The 25880-nt window shown below is 47.4% G+C and overlaps 1 protein-coding gene across 5 annotated transcripts in view; it reads right to left on the bottom strand.

Annotated features, from left to right (window-relative positions):
- Positions 1-25880, bottom strand: part of LOC111138620 (capping protein regulator and myosin 1 linker 1) — a 300609-nt gene that overhangs the window by 149081 nt on the left and 125648 nt on the right. For all 5 annotated transcript variants that reach the window (XM_022490645.1, XM_022490647.1, XM_022490648.1 and 2 more), the window contains exons 6-9: positions 15695-15792; positions 15283-15353; positions 14985-15058; positions 1650-1725 (exon numbers count right to left, since the gene is read on the bottom strand). In XM_022490645.1, the coding sequence (XP_022346353.1) occupies positions 1650-1725; positions 14985-15058; positions 15283-15353; positions 15695-15792 (319 nt within the window). The remainder of the gene's footprint in view (positions 1-1649; positions 1726-14984; positions 15059-15282; positions 15354-15694; positions 15793-25880) is intronic.

The raw sequence follows: 25880 nt of genomic DNA, 5'->3' as shown, positions 1-25880 counted from the left end.
TCTTCGTGTAAAAATACCAAATATTAAAAATATACAAATAGGTGTTTTGGAGCTTAAATCGCAGTTATTGGAAGAGCGGTAAGGGCAGCTCTCAAATCGTGCCACGACACTTCCTTTCATCCCAGGACATCGAGGGAAAGCCTCTGAGCGCCTCCATGCCTTGTGTTCTGGACTGAGGCTTCTGCTGTTGGATCTCCCTCCCACCACTGCGTCCGCCTGTTCCCTGGGAGTCCACCTGGCCCCCAGCCGTGCCTCACTTCATCCTCACTGAGCACAGACCCTCCCCGCCGTGGGGCGGATACAGTTTCCATAACTCGCATCCCCACACTTGCTCATTTCTCAGCCTCTCCGCTAGTCTGTGATGCTGTAAGAGTAACAGTGAACAGGAAATGCCTACAAGATGTCAGGTACTCTGTTAGCATTTCTACACACATGATTTATTCACCCCCAATACCCTGCAAATTAGCTATATTGCTGTGTCCGTCCATTCATTCATTCAACAAACTAATCTGACACCCATTTATTAGACCAATTTTTATGGACTAGCTATTTAAGCCAATATATTCCGATAAGCACTGGACAGAGATGAGTAAAACACGAGCTCCAATGGACTCTCGGTAATGGGAAACTGAGGCCCTGGGATGTCAGGTAGCTTACGAAGGTCCCACAGCCTTGTCATAGGAGCCAGAGTCTGAGACCCAGGTTTCTGTTTCCAAGACTGCACTCTTTCCTATACCACACTGGCTCTTAGCAAGCCCCAAATGAGCTCAGCCCGTGCCTATACTGATACTACTTTAAACCACTCACACCCCAGGCAAATTCAGAGACCCAGCAGCCTGTCCACTAGCAAACCTCAGCCCTCCATTTTCTACAGATCCAGGTCTCCATCAAAATCCTACCTCTCCACTATGAAAATCGTTAACCCTCCAGTTCCCATGACCTCTGGAAGTCAGAGGCTTGAACACAGAGTCACCAAGAAAACAACCTCTAGAATACATCCTGCCCTAAAATGAAGTAGGAGAAAGTTAACTTAGGGATAAGGTTCTGCCCATACAGCTGCTTTGGGCTTGCAAAAAAATCCCAACAGAGCATCTCACTTCCACTAGTAAAACAGAAAATTTGGCTCCCCCATACCTTATGAAAACTAACGTCTCACTTCTGATTTCCTTTTGCTTACATACAAATTTGCCCAAAAACTCCTCTAGAAAATTAATGTTAACTCTCATCCCTCCAGCACAACAACTCTGCCTGATCCCGTTTACCCAAACTCTTAGGAAGGGAAGCTTGGCGGAGACGGAATGCAAGATAGAAACATCAAATCTGCTCCTTGCAGCTGTGCAAAGGTAAGTTTAAGAATTTTTCCCAACAGAATGAGCATGTACTGATGGCTCTGAGAACCGGGTCTCTCGGTTCATTATCTAAAATTGCCGGAGGCAGCTGAAAACAGGAGGAAGTACTTCTCTGCGGCATCTCACATTACCAACTTGGTGAAATGGTATGCAGATCATTTACAGGAAAATACCTCCTCGAGAAAAAAGCATGTATGCAGCTCGCCAGATCAGTAGAAAAACAAATGTCTTTTTGATAATTATCGGGCTTTGGAAACTCAGCAGAAGTAAGCAACATCTGCAACATCTTCACTTACTTACCAGTTTCAGATCCTTGGAAGATAGCTTCGTGAACCACTGATTGTATTCCAGAGCAGCAACGATGGGTATCAGGTCCCTAGAAGCAGAAATAACAACATCCATCGGAGGCCCTCGTACTGGAGCCTTACTGACACGTCATGTTCAACCCACGGCATCCAAGTTCACTTGTTAGCTCCTGTTATTACAAACACGACATCCCCCCGAAACTACTTCACCCACAGATCTCTGGGACAGATCTTCAGTCTGATATAAGCAGAATTCCTAAAAGCTGAATTTAAACTACCTCTAGGGCCCCTTATGTCTATATCCAAAGGAAAAGAGTGGTAGCAGTGTTTGCTCAGAGAACCTCCTTGCTCTAGGAAAGACTGTACTGCTCCTTCTATATGAATTAGTCTGATTTCTTTAACCATCAAGAATGTCCTATACAGTTCACCCTTGAACAATACGGGTTTGAACTGCATGGATTTTTTTTTTTTTTAATAAAAAAGTACAGTACTCTAAATGTATTTTCTCTTCTTTAGGATTTCCTTGATGACATTTTTTCCTCTAGCTTACTTTATTACAAGAATTACAGTACGTAATACATATAATATACAAAGTGTTTGTTATATGTTCATGTTATCGGTAAGGCTTCTGGTCAACACGAGGCTATGAGTACTTACATTCGGAGGGGGGGTGGTCAAAGGCTACACTTGGACTTTCGAATATGAGGGCAGATCATTGTCCCTGGCCTCCACCCTCCCACCATGATATTCTCTAGTTGAGGAGTTTATACTCCAAGCAAGGACACCGTCTAGCCTTGCAGATAGTAAGTGACCCTGAATGGACTCCCAGTGCTTAGCGAGCATCCTATAACCCTTTGGTACTTTCTTGCAGTTCCTTATACTGAGCACACACAGGAGCTAGCCCGGGTGTATTTTCATCCTATGCTTCACACACACCCTTCAGCTACGGACGCCGGCTACTTGTATCAGAGCCCTGTCTGCACTCCATTTTCCGGCCTGATCGCCGTACGACATGCCCCCCACTCACGCTCCAGCCCAAAAGCAGACTGTTTACTACGTATCACAGATACCAGATGATGGCACAATCAGAGAATCCAAGTTCACCTATGAGAATCCGAGCATCCCACGATCCGCACATCACTCATCCTCTCCTCTCCGAGTCCCCTGGGTCACCCCAGCCAGCACCTCTGCTTGCATCTCTGTTTAGCATTGACTTTACTCTGCCTTGGATTATGGTTTGTACCGAACATTTATGTCTCCACCCCCATCCCAGGCTGTAAGCTCTTTGAAAACCCACTCTTTTTCAGTTTTCCGGCTTCGGTGAGATCATAATCAGTTTCACCCACATGGCATGACAGGCAGCAAATACTGAAATTGTTACTGGAATAGAAAAGGAAGGCAGAAGGTGGAAAGAGACGTGAAATCCACATTGTTTCAGAGCTTCTGGGTACCAGGCCCTGTGGCGGGCACGTTACACAGCTTCATCAGACATGCTTTAAAAAGGAGAAAGGAGGGGTGCCTGGGTGGCTCAGTCAGTTAGGCATCTGCCTTCAGTTCAGGTCATGATCCCAGAGTTCTGGGATCGAGTCCCACACTGGGCCCTCTGCTCAGTGGGGAGTCTGCTCCTCCCTCTCTCTCAGCTGCTCCCCCAGCTTATGCTCTCTCTCTGTCAACTAAATAAATAAAATCTTAAATAGATAGATAGATAGATAGATAGAGAAAGGAGTCCCCCAGGTAGGCGAGAAAAACAACATACACAAAGGAATTACCAGTCTCAGTCACGTTGTTCCATGGGCCACCTATCCTACCGAATGGCCTCTTTATTAATTTTGCCTAAGTTTTAGATTTCCGATTTAGAACCATGAACAGCAACTCTTGCCATGGTGGTTTCACGCTCTTCCCTCCCTTCACCGCTCCCCGGCCCCCCGACCAGGTGCAAGAGCAAACTCCTGTCGCTCTCCCTGGGAGCTGATGGCAGTCTGTAGCTTTTCTGGGGGCAGATGCCAGCTTCTCACATGCTCAGTTCAAGACTGTTCCCCTGTGCTGCTCCTTTCAGGAACTGGGGCAAAGCATTCTCAGCTTCTCTCCTTCCGATGACTTAATGCCAAGTAGCGACTACACTTCAGAACCCCTTCATGATGTGTTCCAGTCTGTCACCTGACTTGGAGTACAGCTGGCTTTTGTCATAATGAAGTCATTTGCAAGAAGTGGAGAGCACAGCATTAACAGACCCAGGCTTTGCACGGACACGGGGCATGGGGCAGCAGCATCTCTCCATATGAATAGCAAAAACCCTGAAAAGGCAGAGCCAGCTCCCCAGCTAAAGGTAGAGAGTCTAGAAAAAATGGTCAACAGGGCAAGGAATGGCTTTAGTCGAAGAGTTTTTAGATGGGATGTCAAAAGCATGGTCCATAAAAGGGAAAAATGGATAAATCGGACTTCACCAAAACCAAGCATCTTTGCTCTGCCCAAGATCTGTTAAGAGAAGGGAAGGATAAGCCCCATGCTGGGAGTAAATGCTGACCAATCACATTTCTGACAAAGGACTTGGTATCAGAATGCATAATGAACTCTTGGAGGTCAGTAGTAAGAAACAACCCAATTTTTAAAAAGAGGCAAAAGATCTAAACAAGATAGTTCATCAGAGAAGATGTATCAATGGCAAAGAAGTATACAAGAAGATGTTTGAGGGACCTGGGGGGCTCAGTCGGTTCAGCGTCTGCCTTTGGCTCAGGTCGTGGTCCTGGGTTCCTGGGATTGAGCCCCACGCCGCGCTCTCTGTTCAGCAGGGAGCCTGCTTCTCCCTCACCCTCTGTGCTCTCTATCTCTCTCTCAAATAAATAAATCTTTAAAAAAAATAGATCTTTAAAAAAAAAAAAGATGTTTGAAATTATTAGCCATTAAAGAAATACAGTTTATAGCCAAAAGGAGATATCACTACAAACTTACTGAATTGCTAAAATTTAAAAACAAAACAAACAAACAAACAAAAAACAAAAAAACAAGGGCTGGCAAGGATGCTGAGCAACTGAAACCCTCACACACGGCTGAGGGAACTGCAAACAGCACAGTTGGGGCAGAACACAGTCCGAAGGTGCCTACACTTAACACACACTTACCATAATACCTGGTGGTCTCGACCCTATGTACTCAACCAAGAGAAACGGAAACTTGTCCTTACACAAAAACGTACACATCATGGTCTCTATTGGCTGTAGTGCATATCGTCAGCCCCTGGCGACCACATGGATGTCTTCCTCTGATGCTGTGGGACTCCCAGGGCGAGGATAGAAAAGGCAATAAAATGACTTCTGCTCAGCTCTGTCCCTCGACATGCTCAGCCACAGCATCCAGCTGCCTTGCCCTGAGAAGGTCCAGCCACGTGGGAAGGCCACAGGGAAGGGAGTCGGCAGACAGCTAGCATCAGCCACCGGGTGTGTGGCTGAGGAAGCCTTTCGATGGCTCTGGACCCGGCCCCTGTCTGACTCTCACGGCTGGGAAGAGCCCCAAGGCAAAAACCTCCTGGCAGAGCCCCATTGAGCCTGGAACCGTGACAGGTGAGTGAAAGTGATGGCTTGTGCTGTAGGCCCTTTAGGCTGGAGTGGTTTGCATCCAGCAGGAGATAAGCAGAACACTGGAGGGTCCAGAAACCAGGCTGGAAAGCTGCACTAGGAATGGGACTGTAGACAGGGTGCCCATAAAAAGCTTTGAAGCAGAGAAATGTTTCAGGAGGTGAACAATTTCAGCCAAGTACGTAGACCGTATCAGAGTAAGGACACAGTTTCCATCCTCCGGAGCGAGGCTGGACCAGGGGCCAAGGCAAAAAGAAGTAATTCTTCCTAAACTCATTAAAGAGTTACCACCACCCCAATGGAAACATGCATGCTTTTATGACAAAACCCTACAGAACGCAAGGACTGTTAGAATAATTACTACAACCAGGAGTGCAGGAGTAATCGCAAAGGAAAACGGACTCATGCCAGTCTTCTTAGGAGAGACCAGAGCCTATCTCTTGAGCTAACTGGTGGAGAGAGTGGCTGGCTTGACCACTATGTGCATTCTGGTACACGACTGCATGCCCTCTCTCCACTGACAGCTCGAGAATGGCCTTATAAGCATTGCTCAGAACAGTCACGAAACTGACCCAAACATCCAATAGGCCGCAGAACGGATAAACTGTGGCGCATTCCCACATTGGAATACAAAACAGAAACCAAAGTAAATGAGCTACAGTGGCATGCAACAGCTGGTAAAACATCGGTTCTCAGGTCTGAAACCTCTCATGCCGGCTGGGCTGTGCCAAGAGCGGGGAGCTTTGCGTCTGAGAAGTGAGCATCCAGAAAGCACTCCGGCAAACACTCAGAGAAAAGGCAAGGTCTGAGCCCAGGGACACCTGGGATTCCTCGAATCTGTTCCTCTCGGACTGTCCAAGCCCCCAGGACAGCCACGACACAGAGGCCAAGGTTCCAGAAGGCTCGGTCTAAACATAACAATCACCAACCATGATCAAAACCAGTGCATCTCACCCCAACAGAAAAAAAAACACAAGACTGCATGTCAATAATTTGATTCCTGAGAGTTCCTTTTCCTGATGGCTTTCTTAGAACACAGTAGTAAGTGAGCAAAGAAGCAAACCTAAGATAAAAACCAATCTGGCATTCACGTAGGCCTCCCACGGCTGTGCCAACACCAGCTCGAGGCAAAGTGCTCCCTGCATTTGCCTCGAGCTGGTGTGGTCTGATCTGATCAGAACCAGCCCTTTCTCGGGTTTTCACCAAGCACGGCTAGCATTATATTACATAATACAGAAAGGGTTCCAAACACCAACACTTGTCATCTTGATGGATTTTCACAGGGTAACAGCTTTCTACCATCAGTCCGTGGCCCTGTGTATCCCACTGTGTCTTGCTTTGATCTCCTAAGAGACTCTTAACTACCACTCGACTTTTGATCTGAAGAGTCAAGTCATCCTTGAAGAGCTACAGTTCAGGGAACCTTCTCCTGAGTCCCGGCAACATAGTATTTTTCTTGCCATTTCCATAGGCTACTTCTACCATTTCCTTAAAAGGGCAGCAAAACTGCTCTGAGACTCCAAACCCTGAGAAGATCCAGTGTTAATACCCTTCGGAGCCCCAGGGCCGAATCTTTTCTGATACTGTGTCAAAGGAGAGGACACGGTTAATATTCCCTAACCTTATTCCTGATATAAATGTATTATACATAGAGTTGTTCTTGTGGTTGTGGTTGTTAATTTAGCCACAGGTTGGGGTTTGTCATACAAGCTGAGATCCTTATCTCTCATCTCAGCTGGCAATGGTGAGTGATCTAAACCTTCCCTTAAAACTCAAAAGAACCAAGTTTTTCACTTCCAGAAGAAAATGTTGTCACAAAGCTGACAAGATAAAAGCAGCATCACAGAACAGATCATGAACTAGACCCTGGAAATGTAAAATTTTCTGTCATGTAGGGATTTTGCATCTCTCTTTTCCTTTTAATTAAGAAAACTGGCCACTTGATAACACTATTCATTTTAAAAGGAGACAAGTCTCTTAGGATATAAAAGTAGCAAGGGGGGAGGGGCGCCAGGGTGGCTCAGTTGGTTAAGCATCTGACTGCTGATTTTGGCCTGGGTTGTGGTCTCAGGGTCCTGGTATAGAGCCCTGTGTCCGGCTCTGTGCTCAGCCGGGGGGTGGGGTGGGGGTGGGGGGGAGGTGTCTGCTTGAGATTCTCTCTCACTCTGCCCCTCCCCTTGCTCATACTCTTTCTCTCTTAAATAAGTTTTTTTTAAAAAGTAGCAAGCATTTATTTAAACATTTTTATATACCAGCACACAATGTTTTAGATATATTAATCCACAGAGTCTTCACAATAACTCTAAGAGGGAGGGACCATGACTCACATTATTTCACAGATGGAAACCCGCAGGACACAGAGAAGTTCAAGAACTCCCTGATCCTGCATGCTACTCTGGACAGAGCCAGGTCTCAGACACACTGCCTGGGTTTCCAACTCACCAACCCACTGACCTAACCATCCTGCTACCATCTCACGGAGCCTCCTGCCTCCCGCGTCCCCGAGAATCTTCAGCCTCCTCTCCAGGGAATCCACGGCGGTACAGACATAGGATTTTAGATCAAAGTCTCCAAACCTTTTCCATCACATTCAACCACTCACTTTGTTCGTATTTGGAAAGTCAATATGAAGATTATCCCGGAGTAATTTCTCAAATACTGACAGTGCTCTTATTCGGGACATCAGACATAAGCTGCTAATACTTGGGGGCTAATTTTAAAAAGTTAATTTGCAAAAACAAGGAGGTTAGCAAGTGACTGAGGGTCTAAGTCACTTGGCCAATTCCTTGCTAGTCTGGACTCTGGATAACCTGTTGAATTAGCAGTTGTCAAGCCTCATCCTTCTGATCTGTAGGACTTCTTGAGAATTTAATGTTTCCAGTTATTATTTTGGGGCCAAATTTCCCTCCATACTCACTTGTCCCTGTCTGCCTCCTCCTCTCTGAAACTCCAAAAACACTGGGATGTTTAAAGAGACAGTGTGAAATATTCCACAAGGGCGGTAAAGAATAAAAATGATTGACAGATCTGAAGGATGTCTGGCAAGCCCCCCTAGTCCACAGTGTAGGAAAAGGGCACTCATCCCGTGAACGGCATGGTACTTTTCTGTCGTATATCCACACTCCACTGGAGTAAAGATTTCCCCCTAATAAATCTCACAAATTTTCAGAGGCTCAAAGGAGGTGTTTCTTGCAAGAATGCGGTCTTGCTACTCTGAACGCCTCCTGCGTGTACATGGAATGTGTGCTCTCGTGGGAAGGACAGTAAGACCCTGAACCACAGAGGATCTTCCCGACATATTCATTTGAGAGTCTTTCCAGGGATAACTTAGATTTTTCTCCTTCATATCCAGTTTTAAAATGGAAGTTGGAGGGTTTTAAGAAGTTTCAAATGTCACAGAGTAGCTATTCCTTCCTGCTATTCTAATTAATATAGAGGTGCGTCCCGTCTATTATTAAATGGTTGGCTGGACCACTCAGTCACCAACTGTGTAAGATACGTGACAATCTGAATATTTCACGGATGAGGACGTGACCAGAATCCTAAACGGAGGATCGCTCGAGTTTTAGATCATTCACTCTTAACTGAAAAATATTTTGAGCACAACCCCCCCAAATCTGTGTTTATCTGTAAATTATGTACACGTGCCACTATCCCAATACATGACATTTGGTATAAAACACACACACACACAAATAAAATGGATATAAAATAAACAAAACAAGTTCTACTAAAGGTTCCGGGACGGGGGGGCGGTGGCAGGGAGAGTTAGTCAATTAAGCCTCTGCCTTCAGCTCAGGTCATGATCCCAGGGTCCTGGGATCAAGAGTCCCACATCAGGCTCCCTGCTCAGCAGGGAACCTGCTTCTCTCTCTCCACCTGCCCCTCCCCCTGCTTGTGCTCTTTTTCTCGCTCCTTCTCCCAAATAAACAAAATCTTGGAAAAAGAAAAAAGAGAAAGAAAAAGAAGTTCTACTATTTTTTTTTTCATGTTCCCCAACATATCATCAACTTGTACATCAGAGTCCATTCAACCCTGACTGAAAACCACTGTGGACATAACAGTTCAGACATTTCGGGACAGAAAACAGAAGCCCATGCTATTCACACCTGAATTCACACTCCAAACTGCATTTATTCCCCTTCAAAATGAGAGTGGGAATAAAGAGACAGAGCCCAGATGAGGAAAGAATTACACCAATGCCCTCGGGACAACCTTGACAAACATTAACCCACACTCAACACTCTTCTCCTGAAAGTGTCAGGCTCGAGAATGTCACTTTGATGAGGAAGAAATATGAAAACACGAAAACATGAGTCTGAAGGGAGTGAGTGGCTGGCTGGGCTTTCAGAAGCCAAGTTCAAATTCAATGATGCGTGTCCTTGCGTCTTCAGAGGACTGATGAGATTAGTTCCTCTTGAAAATCTCCTGGGCACAAGAAGAATCGATGTATTTAAAGCTATATATTACCCTCAACTCGGGACCACCTCCTCTATACCCCATAGTCCCCACCACTCCGAATTACAGTCTAGTTACACTTCTAACATGTCAGCTCACGGGCCTTTGGGCGATCCCACGAGAAATGCACAACAAAGTCTTTTTCAAACTAGGCCTCTTTTTGACCCACTGATGATAGCAAAACCAGAATACATTTTGAGAATATACTTCAATAAAATTTTGGAAGCTGGAAGTAACAAGTGAGTAGGCATTCTCACAAGTATTTCCTAAGTGCTATTCTTCTCCAGGGAGGACTTGGATGGACCTAACAAGCCCATGGTCGTCCTCACCCCCGAATGCTTCTCCAGCAACAACAGGGCATCTGGTCCTACAATCAGTTGCGATACAGTGTTTCAGTTAGTCATCGAGCATGGCATTCAAGTTGCTTATAAATTTCCCTTGAAGCTCCTAGGCAGGGCCCTAAAGACTCTATGATGGGGGCTGACGATACAGGAACAGGGATCGGGCCCATCCTCAGGCTCCCTGCTCAGCGGGGAGTCTGCTTCTCCTTCTCCCTCTGCCCTACCCAGTCATTGAATGTTTGCTCTCTGTCAAATAAATAAATGAAATCTTTAAAATAAAATAAAATCTTAAAAAAATAAAACAAAACCTTAAAAAATAAATATCCCCTTGACCTCCCAGGTTAATGATCTGCTCCTCCAGAGCAGCTCAATATCCCTTGAAAATCCTGGGCCACTGGTTTGACCCAAGAGCCTCACATCACACAGCAGGAATGGGACAGACACAGTCCAGCCTTCAGGGAACCTCCCTTCCAGGATCACTACTGGTTTCGCGGACTCTTAACAAGGGATGTTTCTAACTGTGATGAGTAAATACAAGAGAGAATGGCATGAAGAGATAAAGCTTGGAATAATGGCCAATTGGAAATTATGTTCACTTAGAAATACACAGGGCCAGCTGCCACTGTGGGAAAACCCATCAATGCGTAGGAGAAGCATGGCTGCTGCTCGCTGACGGGCTCCAAGTCAACATGTGGCCCGCCTAATCTCTCCTCTAGCACCTCCAATTTGCCTAATTCCTCTATTCTCTTCTCCCTGATTCACAGGCAAATGAGAAAGTCACTAAGGTTCTTGTAAAACCTCCCAAATTCAGAGAATGACCCTTATTACACCCAGATTGTCCCGCTGTGAATCCTTCCCAACTACTGCCAGGCAAGTGCAGGTCTCCTTCTTGGGCAGGCAAGCGCACCCTTCTGAACAGAAATGTTCACCAATATACTTTGTTGCAACTTGATTGGGCAAAATACTATTAACACGGGCCACCTAACAGGAAGGACTCATCTCTTTATATAAAAGCTGGTACCTATTTTTTTTAAAAGATTTTATTTATTTATTTGACAGACAGAGATCACAAGTAGGCAGAGAGGCAGGCAGAGAGAGAGAGAGTGAGGGAGCAGGCTCCCCGCTGAGCAGAGAGCCCGATGTGGGGCTCCATCCCAGGATCCTGGGATCATGACCCGAACTGAAGGCAGAGGCCTTAACCCACTGAGCCACCCAGGCACCCCAAAGCCGGTATCTATTTTAATAGTAAGAATTGTGGGGACAAATTATATCCTGAAGAAAGATGGGATAAACTTTGAAGATTGGAGAGAAAGACAGTTCTGAAAAAAGCCAAAGTATTCAGACATGAATAGGAAAGAGGACATCTAGAGCAGTGACGCCTGTTATTAAGCCCACTGCAAATAAATAAATAAACAAATTTAAAAAAAGAAAAATTCTGAGAATGCCCTAATTTTTTCATAATTAATATATACTAAATACTACCACAATAATAGTATTGTATATTATAAAACAAAGATAAGAAATTTTAAAATGAGTCAACAATGAACATAAATAGTAGCTCATTATTTTTCTATTTCTTTTGTAGCTCATCTTGCATTTCTCTTTGGGTATATACATCCCCCATGAGAGGCCGCTGATGTAGACCAGGTGTCAGCTAACCACAGCCCACGGATTGTATTTTTGCAAATAAAGTTTTATTGGAACACAGTCACGCTCAGTTACGTACTGTCTGGAGCTGCTTCCAGTCTACAGCAGCAGCTGCGCATTTGCAACAGTGACCATCGGCCCCATAAAGCCTACAATATTTACTACCTGGTCCTTCACAGAAAAAGTGTTCCATCTTCTCATCTGAAGTCTCAGTAATGAGAAACATCCATCTAGCCCTTAATCATGTAAAAAAAAAGTAGATGATTTACGAATGCAGTGTTTACTGAGAAACTGAAAATTCTCCAGCTAAGGAATGAGGAAAGATCTGTAGGAAGAGGAAAGATCTGTAGGAAGACTCTAGGTTTTGACAAGGCTTCTCACTTGCGGGTAGGATTCTGCACAGTTCTGCATATGTCAAGTAACTGTATTTATCAGTAGCGTCCCTAGTTTCCCCCTGGTGACAGATTAGTCACCAAATTAAGTACAGTGGGTAAGCTGGAAAATTTAGCCCTGCCGCTATGCAGAACCTATGAATGGTGTGAAAGTCATTAAGGGGGGAACAAAGAAAGCTGGAGAAACACCTCAAGCTGCCCCACACAGCGTGCTTACTCCAACTGTGGTCCACGGACCCCAGGGAAACCCTGAGATGCCCTCAGGGGCTTCACAAGTTCAGAAGTATTTTCATAGTAACACGAAAACAAATTGTCCCTCACGCCATGGAGACGTCTGCATGGCAGGTAGAGAAGGGACAGGAGAAGATGGCTCGTGCCTCAGCAGTGCCAAGCCAGGATCCTGGTTACTATATTCTCCATCACCACACACCCAGCTGCTTTAACCAAGCGCCAGTTTCATTTAAGAAAGCCCTCTCTGGGGGAGTAAAAAGTACTCATTTTATTAAATCTCGGCGCTTGACGACACGCCTGTAGGACAAAACAGAAGTATGCCCAAAATGCTTCCTCTCTGCACCAAAGGGGATCACTGTGTCAGGTGAAGTGTTCCCGGGATACAGCCAGAAGCAGAACTAGCTCCCTTTTTTCATGAACACCACGAAAAAAAAAAAAATGACACAAAACAGTTATGGAGACTTGGGATTTGGCAGGTATTTTCTCTAAGGCGTGAAAAGTTAGCAGTCACTTCAAGGAAATCACCTGACAGCACTTGGTAAACTTTATAGAATGGTAAAATTGTTTCTTTAAAGAAAAAATCTGAATTTGGGGAAACCTTTATCTGCCACGGTGAGCCTGACAGCCGTGCCACACTTGGAGACTTTGTGGTAAGCTAGGCAGTGCTGACAGAGGTTTTCTTTCCTCCCTATTGTACAACAACAGAACATCCGGACGCCAGGCATAACTCCGCAAACTAGTGTTTTCTAAATGACCAACGCAGGATGCTACGCAATCATCTAAGGGTAAGATCCATCAAAGTACAAGAAGGACCAGATGCATTTTAATGTCACAAAATCAAAAATGTTCACTGAACGGCTTCCGATTCCATCCTACCTCTGACCGTCAGAAAACCACCTCTTCCTGCGATGTGGCGGACGACGGAAGACTAGCCCCAGCTAAGTGAAAAGGTGATTCAGAACACTCCCTTTTGTAACTACGTGTCTGCTTAAGTCTGCATTTTCTTCGTGTGTTTCACTCTGTGCCACAAACCACAGCAGAGCGCAGCGGTCTTCTATGAGGTCGGGAGTTAAAGATAGCAGCAGAGAGGTAAATGAATGCGTCCTCGCTGCTGACTTATTTTTTGTCTTGGAAAATAGTTATTTTTCGTAAAACTGGTACTGATGGCAACATGTAATAGGCTTATGAACATTTTTCAAGGAATTAATTAACGTTTTTAATTTTAGTTTTAACTACTAAGATGATCAGTACCAAAAGATAGACCCACATGAACAGAAACCCAACTGTTTTCAAGAACGATAAATGGATCCCGGGGCCAAAACCACTGAGCTCTGATACGGCAAGCCTACCCAGTCCTCTTATTCTACGTTCCACTTTCTGTTTTTACTGTAGAAAAGCTGGCAGAGCAAATATTTTCCCTTTTTCTCTCTCAGTTCACTTTTTCACGTGCTACATAGGGAACAGGCAAGCCTGAATGGGAGTAGGACGCTCCCTCGTCTGCAAGAAAAGGGAGAGCGGCTCTGAGCAGCAAAGAAGCTGCCTGTTCCACGAGAAGGGAGCAGAGCCAAGCCTGAGCAGCAGGGGTGGTGGGCACCTGGCGTTGGCCACAACTACAGACCCAGCAGACCCTGCCTCTCCGTCCTCCGTACACCCACCACACAGACACGAGCCCCATCTAGCTGGCATACATGTTCTCTGCTCAGTTCAGCTGGCTTCAGCTCTTAGGGGTTCACCCTGTTGGTGCTGGATTTCCCTACTAGAGAGGTGGAGAAATACCCTGAAATGGCATTTTTCAGGGCAAGATGCTGGTGGTTAAGAAAGAGCAACAACGAGGTCTGCAATCCCGACTGTCCGCCCGGCACAAAAGGGACAGCCGGAATCCCAGGATTCTCTCTCTCTCTCTCTCTCTCTCTCTCAAATCCAAACAGAGATGGAAGATTTCCCAGGCTGAGGCTCACTGGGGTGGGACTGATACCTGCTACTTAAAATTAGGAACAGGAAATCCAGGGTGTAGGAGATGCGGAAACCCAGGATAAAGCACCAGCAAAGGCACTGGGTCACCGCTCAGCCCTGCCAGGGAGAAAGCACTGGGACCGACCGAATGAAGCTGCTTCTCTAGGGCCTGGCCACTCGAGCCCCAGCCCTAAGTATACGGGAGTCAAGATCTTCAAACCTACAGGTCTCTCAAGTAACATGTAACAGGATTCACAGTTGTACTGTCGTTTTCACAAGGCAGATACTGGCGAAATGGATTTCCACCAACCTATGCACACATGTACCCAAGCAATCCCCAATTCCTAAAGAAATTATAAATGAAAAATCATTTCTTATGATTGCCGCATAAAACTTCCTCCTAGAAAAATGTTCTCAGGGCAATCAGGCAAAATAATACTGTATCATGTATACAGGGCAGATGATGAAACGGACTTCTGTGGGCTGGTACAAGAACTCAAGAATTATGTCTCCACAGTTTCTAACTACAAACTCTGGATTTGAGGTCTGCACATGCACATCAGCCCAAAATGCACACAGCTGAAACTATCTCTTGAAAGGCAGGATTCGGAGATGCTTAGTGTCTCCTGACTTCCCTTGTAACAGGATTTTCTGGAGATCACGTATGTCTGTAAGCACCAGCAGAGAAATACAGCTTTGGAGGCACAATTAGTTGTAAAAGAAAGAAGTAGCTTACCTGTGGTCAAGATGACTGAAGTCTTGCAAATTCAATTCCCTGGTGTCTTGTGTCAGATAAATTGTATCCACATCCTATTTGAAATAGAACTCAATCGTGTAAACAGTCCACAAAGATGATCAGGGAAGAGGGACACAACAAGAATTAGACAATGACACAGACAGATTTTCAAGGAACCTGAGGAAGATTTTAAGCAAAAAAAATGAACTGGGGCGGGGGGCAGGGGGGAAGAAGTAAGCTGGTAAATACTGGCCTATTCTCCAGGGGTGTGTGTGTGTGCACACACATATACACTTACCCATTGTACTTCTTCTCTGTATGAAAATCCGAGCCAGTCGCAAACACAGGCATACATCTGAGAAAATCCACCTGAAACCCACAACAGAAATGTGACAGGTCTTCGGCTAAATGATTTCTCTGAAGTTAAGATATAATAGTTTAAATATGGCCGATGTTGACAATGCTGATTGTTCTTTCTGTTTGGGGAAACAGCAAAGACTCTCCCCTCCCCGTTGTATAGTAAGTATACAGCAGCACTCAATACCCCTTAAATATAGGACTTTCATCCACCAATCCAAAGTCTGTGTGGTGCTAATTACACCTTCCAACCAACTGCGCCTTTCCAGGAGGATACTAGGAATGGACGTAACTTCCTGGCAGGGGGACATCCACGCAGCCATTTATAATTTGGTTTTAAAATGCACGCTCACCACAGGGGCCCTGCTCGGCCACGGTCTGGCTGTCCCAAAGAGCCTGGAGACTGGCCAGTCGCTCAGATGGCTCCATGGAGACTTTTTTCATGATTCGCCTGTAAGACCAACAGTAACAATGAATTTCAAAAATCAAGGTTTTTTTTTTTGTTTTTGTTTTTGTTTTTTTTTTGCACTGCACCCAGAAATCTATTTGGTGACATGCCCTTCTTAAAACCAAAGATGGATGCCACTTCCATTTTGGTGACAATAATTCCATTTTCTGAGCACTAAGAAGGAGGAGATCTACAGGAACTTAACAATGACCTTGTGTCTTGAACTCCCTTTTGTAAGCTCCGGGTATTAGCCAGTGAGGTGCAGAGTCTATGTTATTTAGTTGTTTTGTAAGATTTGACTGTACTGGAATAGCTAGAAAAGGATGTTCCGTTGAATGAGGGATTAGATCAGGTATATGCTGAATATAAATCACTAACTTTTAAAAAAATTCACAGACAAATCTCCTCTGTCCACAGCACCGCCTATGAATGGCCATCGAGAAAGAGTATGTTCCTTTCTCCATCTCCTCCCCTCAGGGGACAACTCCTCTGGGCGGGAGCCACACCCAGCCCCCGTGCTCAGCCTCCCAGCTAACAAAGTCCTGGGGCACATGCGCAGGACAGGGTAATGGTTAAAGGCACAGTCAACCACCCCCAGAGTTTCATTATTCATAGAACTAGCAAAATGGGAGGACCCACCCTAACAGCAAAAGAAAGAAATTAATAGCCGTGAAGTTATCCAAACCGCCCCTGGTGCCTGGTGAAGTCTTAACAAATGTTAGCCAACGCTCTCCTACATGATTCCCAGGAATCATGTAATGAGGAACTTATAAATCCCTTAACTCACCCCCAAATTTTTATTAAATGTCTACAGTGCAGCAAGACCAGCTACCAGGTACTTGGCATACAACTGTGAACAAAACGGACACCGTTCCCGTGTTCCCAGTGAGCCGTCTCTCACAAGAACCAGACAAATAAAGAGGCGGTATAAAAGGAGAAGTCGTAACACGGGAGAAGCACATGGCGGCAGAAAGGGCACAAACTCTCTCTGGTGGGGAGACAGCAGCGGAGGGGCCGGGGGGTTGGAAATGCTCTCCAGCACCTGCTCCATCTATGCTAAAACCTGGAGAGGAATGAAGACTCCATCTGGGGGCCAGCGGATGGGGACCAGGAGCTGGGGAGAGTGGTGCAGATAAAGGGCCAGCAAGTTCAAGGAGATGAGAAGGCTCGTATTCACCACCAGAAACTGCATGTAGCTCAAAGCAGCCAGCAGATGCCCTGTGACAGGGAGGAGGTGACGGAGTTCTCTGGGGAACTACACCGAAACGAGGGAGAGCCTCTGAGGTCTGATCTCGGAGTTCAGGCTTTGTTCTCAGGGCAACGAGGGGCCACGGAAAGGGTCCAGAGGGTACCCGAGATGGTCAGACAGGCACTGGAGACTGGTATCTGCAGGGCGGGGCGGGGGGCAGGTTTTGGAAATAGAGAAACAACCTGGGACATTAAAGAGAAGCCCCCAGGACCGGTCAGAACCCGGGGACAGTGAAGGTCAGGAGCTGCCGGTGGCGCCAAGCAGACCCCCCGCGGGACCCTGTCTGCAACCCAGACATGCGGAAAGAGGGGGCAGCTGGCGCGCGCTGGGGCTACAGGCTTTCCAGGCAGGCGAGCCAGAGGAACAGCAGGACAGAAGGACACGAGGGTCCTGCCAGAGCCCAGGTGGAGCCGGGGACACTGCAGGTGGGGCGCTCGGGAACGGGAGGGGACAAGCCAAGGGATGTATGGCCGGGGGGACCCGGTCCTTCCAAGGCGAGCAAAGTGGAGGGGCTGTGCTCCGGGCAGGATGAGGAACTGTGCCGAGCGAACAGCAAGTGCTGTTCCAGGCAATGACGAGGGCTGAGGGCTCGCGCGTGGCACTCCAGAGCGAAGTGGGGAGGAGGGGAGGAGGAGAGGAGGGCATGGGCTATGAGGAAGGGTGTCGGCGAGTCAGAGGTGCCCGGGATCATGGGAGGACCTGGGTGCAAAGCAGTGAAGTCAAGATGCCCAAAATTATACTGAACACACTTTCACCTTCCTGCAGTGATTTAAAAGCTCTTCTGCTACACTGAACGTTCTCAGTCATCACTATGCATCTCAGCCACCTTGCAGACGACTAGTGGGTAGTGTTTCCAGGGAGCTCCACTTTCTCACAGGATGGATTCCAGATAAAAACAGGCTAGATCCTGACCAGGGGCCTTGTTCTACTCCAAGACAAAACCGCAAGTACATAACAAAGCATGCAAATACCAACTTTCTGCTAGCACTGAAAGTATGTCTACTTCTTTGCAATTTTTAGGATTGAACCCTAACTGCCTATACCCAACGGATGTCAAATGTCATGAACGCCTTCAGATTCCTGCAGAAATGCACGGGGTCTGCAAGTGTGGCATGATTTTTCTCTGTTTCACCTGAAAACACCCATGATTAAGTCCTACTATCCTAAAAGTCCTGAATCTGGGAGGAATGAGGGTTTAAGAAGACAGTCACGCTGAAAAGTGCTATTACAGAATCTGGCCTTTTGAAACGGCTCATCTTGGCTCAACACTATCATTCTGGTATTTTCACGGCATTATTTCCGGCTACAAGACAGCAAAACCAGGTATTATGCAAAGAGAGAGCAGCACCATCGGAAGCCGCCCCAAACTTTGACACAGTTGATTTAAGTGAACTCTGGACACACCAAAGGAGACTCTGGTCTTACTTCCTCTGAGGTCACATGTGTGTTCTAAAATTCCTGCCTCATTTCAGCAGGACGCCGTGGCATATGCTGTTTCAATGACACAGAGATTGAAGTTAAGCTCGTCAAAAGCAGGGAGAAAATAAGGCAAATCTCTTTGGCAGGAAACTGGTAGGATTAAGAATAGGAAGGTGGGGGTGCCTGGGTGGCGCAGTGGGTTAAAGCCTCTGCCTTCGGCTCAGGTCATGATCCCAGGGTCCTGGGATCGAGCCCCACCTCGGGCTCTCTGCTCAGCGGGGAGCCTGCTTCCTCCTCTCTCTCTGCCTGTCTCTCTACCTACTTGTGATCTCTATCTGTCAAATGAATAAATAAAAAAATCTTAAAAAAAAAAAAAAGAATAGGAAGGTGGCAGTCTAGGATTATAGGGAGAAACGGATGACTCCTCATGGCTGATTCAGAAACTAAAGCCTCAATTTTGCTCCAAAAACAACACCGGACATTCCTGCTCGAGGGTAAGGACAAGTCAAGTGGAGAGCAAGAGAAGCAGCAGCCAGCAGGGACATGTGTGTGTGGAAGCTGTCTCCTGACCTTCAAAACCCGTCTTTGGAGCTATCGGTCTGGGGGCCCCTGGGGGCTCAGTTGGTTAAGTGTCTGCCTTCAGCTCAGGTCATGATCCCAGGGTCCTGGGATCGAGCCCCCCATCGGGGCTCCCTGCTCAGTGGGGAGCCTGCTTCTCCCTCTCCCTCTGCTTGCCCTCCCCCTGTCTGTGCTCGCTCTAACAAATAAATAAATAAAATTAAAAAAAAGAAAAAAAGGGACCAGAGTGAGCTTTTCCAAGCAGCCCAGTTCTGTGCCAGTTCCCCTTTCTTTTGTAAGAAACAATGAAGACGTCTCATGAAACAGGTGCGTTTGTTTACCTAAGAGAGAAAGTGGTTAAGAACTAACCTTCCAGAGGGTGGCTAATGTCCCCAGGGTCTGACACACGCACAGAAGCAATGGGGAGGGGGACCCTGCCGCTGACCCACGCTGGTTTCTTCCTGCAGCTGAACAGTGGCGAGGAGTCTATGTGCGTGCAACACAGGGCACTGCTCACACTTACACACCCAGGGCGAGAGGGTGTGTCATGCAGAAAGACAGACAGAAAGGATCTGCCGTCAGAAGACATGCCACAGTAGTAAACCAAAATCCTGGCAGACAGACAGATGGAAGGGGCGTGACGCAAGGTTGTAGGCAGTCCCATAGCATTGGATCTAGAACATCTACACTAGAGGGGTCTGATTTACACAAGGCTCCAAGGGACCGCGAACCGGGTGACAAGCAGGCCAGAAGCTCTGGAGGCGAATCTCATGCATAAGCGGTTGAGACGAAAAAAAAATCTGTAAATTCTTTTACTCCACTTAATTGATGTATTTAGAATTCAATCCCAAAGCTCCTCCGTAGGAAGGCAGCGGTCTCCAGAACCACACTTTTTTCTGCCACAAACCACACCCCAACTAGACGCTGCTTCCGTTTTAGAAAAGCAGACGGACAAGAAAGCACCTTTCTTTTGTTTTTACATTAACTCCTGTTTTGCCACTCTTCTTCACAGGAACCTCACCTTTTCAAAGCACTTCAGTTGGCTCTGAATTCCTAAAGGGATCTGCAACACCATTTTTATTACGGGAGCAAAGAAACCTGGTCCTAACACGCTGACTTTCCAATGTGTCACAAGTGTGCCAGAAGGTCCAGGGATGCTGAAAGTCTAGGGAAATAGCTCGTGCCAGAAGGTTACTGTTCTGTCAGCTACAAAGGATGTTATTAAGTACATTTAACAACAACAACAAAATCAAACTAGAGAAATGCTATTTATAATAAAAAAAAAAATCGGGGGGCGACTGGGTGGCTCAGTTGGTTGGGCATCTGCCTTCAGCTCAGGTCATGATCTCAGGGTCCTGGGATCGAGTCCCATATCTGGCTCTGCGTTCAGCAAGGAGCCTGCTTCTCCCTCTCCCTCTGCTGCTCCGCCTGCTTGGGACCTCTATCTCTGTCAAATAAATAAATAAAATCTTAAAAAAAAAAAAATCAAACTTCAAAGAAATTTCCCATACATGAAACCTATGCCCTTTCTGATGCTGCTGGGTAATGGACCACAACACCTTGTACTACAGATAAAATTTCTGAAGCAGTTTACAGGAGCTAATTTAATCCTTCCCTGCATCAACAGCATTATTCCCATTTTACACTGAGGCACTGAGATGGGAGTTAACCTGCCCAGAGTCTCATCCCCACCAAAGCATCCCGACAACCTGACACCTTCCAGTGGCACCTCTCTCTCCACGGACATGTCCATAAGCAGCACCGAGGACCGCTGCTCCCTGAAGTGTGACTACCATTTTATTCTAACATTCCAGAGCCTTCATTGTCCCCAGTACCCTTCCTTGAGGCGTTCGCTCACAGTGACATCTGCGGGCTCCCAATTCGGGCTGTGCCAGGCAGACACCTGTCTCCCAAAGGCACCTGCTCCCGCCACTTCCCCACAGAACGCTCCCGACCCACCCTCCACAAAAGCCCCCCCCACCTCCTCCAAAAAGGGAGGAAAGCAAGTACAAATCGTACATTATTTTTCTGGCATCTCAAGTTAGACGTGACTTTCCGTTCTCTGAAATCTGAGGATCCTCTCTCCCTTTCCTGTACTGTTTGTGGAACTTTCTTACGCTGCCTTCAGAAACTCCCGAGGAGCAGGAAACCTCTCACATGTATGCCCGAGGAAGTCCTTCAGCGAACACTTTCTAAATGAAGTCTACTGTGTCCTGATGACTTAATTTGACATTTAAAAGAAAAAAAAAAAAGAAAAGAAAAAGAAAAGAAAAAATCTCACTTGGTTCTGGAGAACAGCCAAGGTTCTTAATACTAGAAAAGCTGAAGGCCACAACAAAATAGCCTCCTGAAGAGGAATGCCACTACGGACCCCTCTGGGAAAACGGATTAAACATTTACTACAGATATTTCCAGAGCAACTCAGTGTCCCTCTCTCTGAGGCCAGGCCTCCAAGGACACCCACTTTCGCACAGCAAAGACGAGAGTGGTCACAACACAATGCTAACAGTGATTCGATTTTTTTAACTTACATTTTCTTCTCGCACCTTTAAATTCTCACCATATTTTGAAATAAATTTTCCTTATTTAAAGAGGGGAGGGAAATGTCATTTTCTAAGGGAAGGAAAGAGGAAGCAATAAACATCTTAGCATATAGGTATGGGGCCGGGGGAGGAGGGGGAGGTGAAGAGTGGATCCTGGTGGGACTATTAATTTTTATTAAAATTCCTCATTTTTATCCTACCTGCATTCTCTTGATTGTAGTCAAGAGGACTGATTACACATTGTAGATTATTTACATCCTGTTTTTGTAAGTTTGATTTTGATCATGGATATCATTTTCAAAATTTACATTTGGGTAAAACCAGAAATTCAGATCTTTGCAGATACAGTTTCATTTCTAGGCAGTCAAACTTGGACAATCCAAGAACTGATCATCTGAGCGGAGACTTGCCCTGACCATGTGTGTCCCCCGGATTGTCCCGGTTCCTGACATCCACTCATCAGATGCTGCCCTCTCCACCCGGCCGTGCCAGCCCTCAGCAAGAGAGGAGATGAAGGCAGGGGACCGAGGTGCCCATCACAGGCCCAGGTAATGTATCTGATGAGACAAATGACTCAAACCAGGCTGAAGATTCCAAATATGGTTTCTTTTTCACATTTTTGTTTTAATTCCAGTTAGTCAACATACGGTATTATATCAAATACAGTTTCCTATTCTCCAACTTACTATGAGGGGGATGTGTGACACGACTGGGGACATGTTCTCCAATATCTACGTCAAGGAAATATTTCCCTTGCGGACTGCCTTAACCTGAGGCAACACGAGGGATGGAGAGGAAAGGATCTGAAGGCCGACCTCTCCCCCCTCCCTGGTCGATAACTAGCACCGATGTCATTATGCATTTCCCCTGCTAAAATCACATAATACAACCTAAGGAACTTCCAGAGGAAAGGCGGAACGTGCAAGTCACAAAACAGTACAGGTTTATTTGGACAAGCTAACTGTGCAGGGTGGGTAGGAAAGTGAGTAAAAGTCAAGTATGTTTACGTTATTTAAATTCTCTGCCAGGACAAGTTCTAAATCACAGTCCCCCTTCTCGGGTGGGTGGCTTCATCTGGATGCTACTGCCTTCCCCTACCCTCCCCGCCACCCCCGCCCGGCCTGAGTCCTCTCCCCGCTTCTCAGGTGGGGCTCCGCTCAGCCAGCCACACCCGTCCACCTCCTCCAATGGCCCTGTCACCCACTCATTGGCTTTGTGTCCCCTTGGCCCACGCGCCTGTGGTTGTGAGGCCAGGCTACGGTCTTCCAAGTTCCATTGGCTCCCGCGTCACACCGCCTGACGGTGCACTGGGCACACGGTAAGCATGAGGAACCTCAGTGAGCATCTGGTATGTGCCAAGGACTAGGGATTTCAGATGAAGAGAAAACACAGCCTTTGCTCAAGGCTTCAAGGCTCAATCCCTTCTCAAGGACATTGTGGATTTATCACCGTGATCTCCAGCAACAATCTCTCTCTACCAGAGCATCCCCCCGCCACAGCCGTGTGCTTTACTATCTCCCATTCCGCATGCGAACAAAAATCGGACCTCTTTCGTTACTTCCCACCTCTCAGTCCCCTTCACAGCTGAACGTCTCTACCAAGTTTGCCGCAGGCACCACATCGACCTCCTCCCTTCGGAGCCCATCCCAGCGGCGCGGCGGCCGCCTCTCCCCACCACGACCCTGGGGCTGCACTTCACCGCGCCCGGTTTCCCGGGCAGCCCTCGGCCCTGGGCTTGGTCCAAGCCCAGTCGTTCGGCGGCCACCCCCTCCCTGCTTCAGAGGCTCCTCCCAGGCCCTGGTTTTCCCCGGGAATCCTGTCGACTCCCTTCGTGGCTCTTCCTCTTACACCTGTCATCATTCTCAAGAGATCTTCTCTCCCTGGATGATCTCCAAACTGTCGTGCCAGCAAGACTCTGCACTAATGACGCCCACATTTGTGACGTCTCCAGACCCAGACCTTTCCCCTAAGCCCCAACCCCACATATCACATATATACCTGCTGATCTGACATCCCCCCGTGTCCTAGATCTCGAGCTTAGCACACCAGATACAGAATGCTTGGGTGTTTCTCCCTCCAAATAAAACTTGCCCCCACACCTACCCTCGGCCCTCTCCACCTCCCTGCAAGGTAGCACGAGTCACTGAGTTATTAAGCCAGAAGCCTAGGAGCGATCCTTGGTCCTCCCTTTCCTAACTGCTGTCACCCACGTACCAAATCCACCAGCCAGCCCTGGACCCAGAATACATCTTCCACCTTCCACCTCCCATCCTTGTCTCTAATGTCACGGCCGCAGCCCTCCCTCCCCTGGCTCTCCACCCGTGTTCTAACCGGCTCTCCCCTCCTGCCCTTCCCCTTCCCACTCTGCTCTCTCCAGTGGCAAAAGTAATCTTTGTAAATCGCATCACGAATCAGGTCACATCCCTACTTGCAACCGGCAGGGGCTTCCTAGCGAGCTAGTGCTGACCTGCGCGCTCTTTCCCACGAGGATCTATGTCCCCTGCCCCACCGGCCTACACCAGCTTCCAGCCTCCTCTCAGGCCAGTCACCACCTGCCACCGGCATTCTCCTCATTCCCATACTCCAGCCGCCCTGGTTCTCTCTCAGCCCCTCCAAGACTCCAACCCTGGTCCAGGCAGGTGAGACAGCACAAGCAGAGGCCTGAGAAGGAAATGTTCTCTGCCCTCTTCTGGCTCCTTCTCTCCTGTGGGGTCTGTTCAAAGGATCATGGCCACAGGGAGGCCCTGGCAGACAGAATTTTATTCCTTCTCATAGTCCTGTAGGGGCAGGCATAGTCAAGTTTACACTTACTTCACTGATTTATTTCTCTTTCTGGGGGTCTGCTTCCCCATGCAAGCCACGCAAGTTCCCAGTGTAAACTCCACATGGGCCGTGGACCCCAACATTTAGCACGGTGCCATCTACAGTAGAAACTCAATAAATATTGACGGTTTAAGTGTATGAGGAAAGGACTGTACCCCGAGAAACGTGCTAGCATAGGACATGCTCAGAAAGTTCTACGGAAACATGAATAAAGAAGCTCTTCAGACACCGGGCTGGGTCTTTCAGAGTGGGAGTGTGTCTGGATTAGCAGCCTGTACGAAAGCACCAAGGACAAGAGAGGCTGATGTGCTCGAGGACAGGCTGCATCACGGGTCCAGACAGCAGTGGTCGGCCGCGCCAGCCTACGAGGCATCAACGCAACCGGATAATTCCGGTCGCCATGCGGAAGTCCTGTTGCGAGGACGAGGACGGGAGACTGAGACAGCAGCAAAGACGATGCTGCCCTAGGAGACTGAGACCCTCTGAACCACGGCAGTGGAGAGGAGAAGCCAGACGAGGGGCAGACCAGCAGACAGGCACGGAAAGGGTCTGACTGTGCGACTGAACGAGAGACTGTGCACTGACAAGCCACTGAGACGCAGTGTCGCACACAGGCAGGTTTGGGGGGGAACCTGTTGAGTCACTGGGACGCACCGTGTGTCAGGTGCCTAGGGATGTCCTTGAGCAGCCAGGACACAGAGGGCTCAGGTGGAGGCTTTGGATTCAGAAACTAACATACGCTCAGCGAAGGCCTCCCTGGAAATGGAGCTCATTATTCAATGTTTGGTTCATATTTGCTGCCCGAACCTTTCAACAAGAAGTTAAATGGACGAGAAGAGGGCCGACACTTTCCTTAGACCATTTCCTCTGGGAAGAAAAATGGGAAAATTCAACCGCAAAACTGGCAATTCCCTCCAAACTCCTAGAATGTTAGGCAAATAAAACTGTATTTTAAAGAAAGTAGCGATTCTGCATGTTGCTCCGAGGGTCATATGAGGCCTTGCTAAATAAGGCTGAGTGTAATAATCTTCTGATCTCATCGGTGCTGATTTGGGATGAGAGCGAGGGCGTTACAAGGAAGCTCATGTACAAAGTCATGTTAGTAAATGTCCTTTAAGGGAGGACAGGCTGTAGTAACTGCTGACTCGCAATCACCCCAGATAGTTCTCTGGTGGCTTTAAGAACGTTCTCCTTCTGGGTATTTCCCCCTCACCACTCATCATGCCTCACTTTGTCCCGCATCCCTGCACCCGCACCTCTCATGCACACACACGCATGTGTGTAGGGTTGCACACTGCAGGAGCTTGCCTTTAAGGCTTCGTACCTGGAAATTCCAGGCAGGCAAGAACTGGGCAGCAGGCTCCCTCGTCCCCTCCGTGCCATGGAATGAGGCCACAGGACACTCTGCTCCCTCTGCAACCAACTAGTCAGACACTCAGAGAAGTGCGAGGAGCCCAAGGCCGCAGAGAGGAGGAAGCCCTGGGTGAACAGCCAGAAGG

Source organism: Enhydra lutris, unplaced genomic scaffold (assembly GCF_002288905.1).
Source record: "Enhydra lutris kenyoni isolate GAN:26980312 unplaced genomic scaffold, ASM228890v2 scaffoldscaffold93, whole genome shotgun sequence".
NCBI lineage: Eukaryota > Metazoa > Chordata > Mammalia > Carnivora > Mustelidae > Enhydra > Enhydra lutris.
The sequence above is the reverse complement of the archived record's forward strand: the minus strand, read 5'-3'. Positions and strand labels throughout refer to the sequence as shown.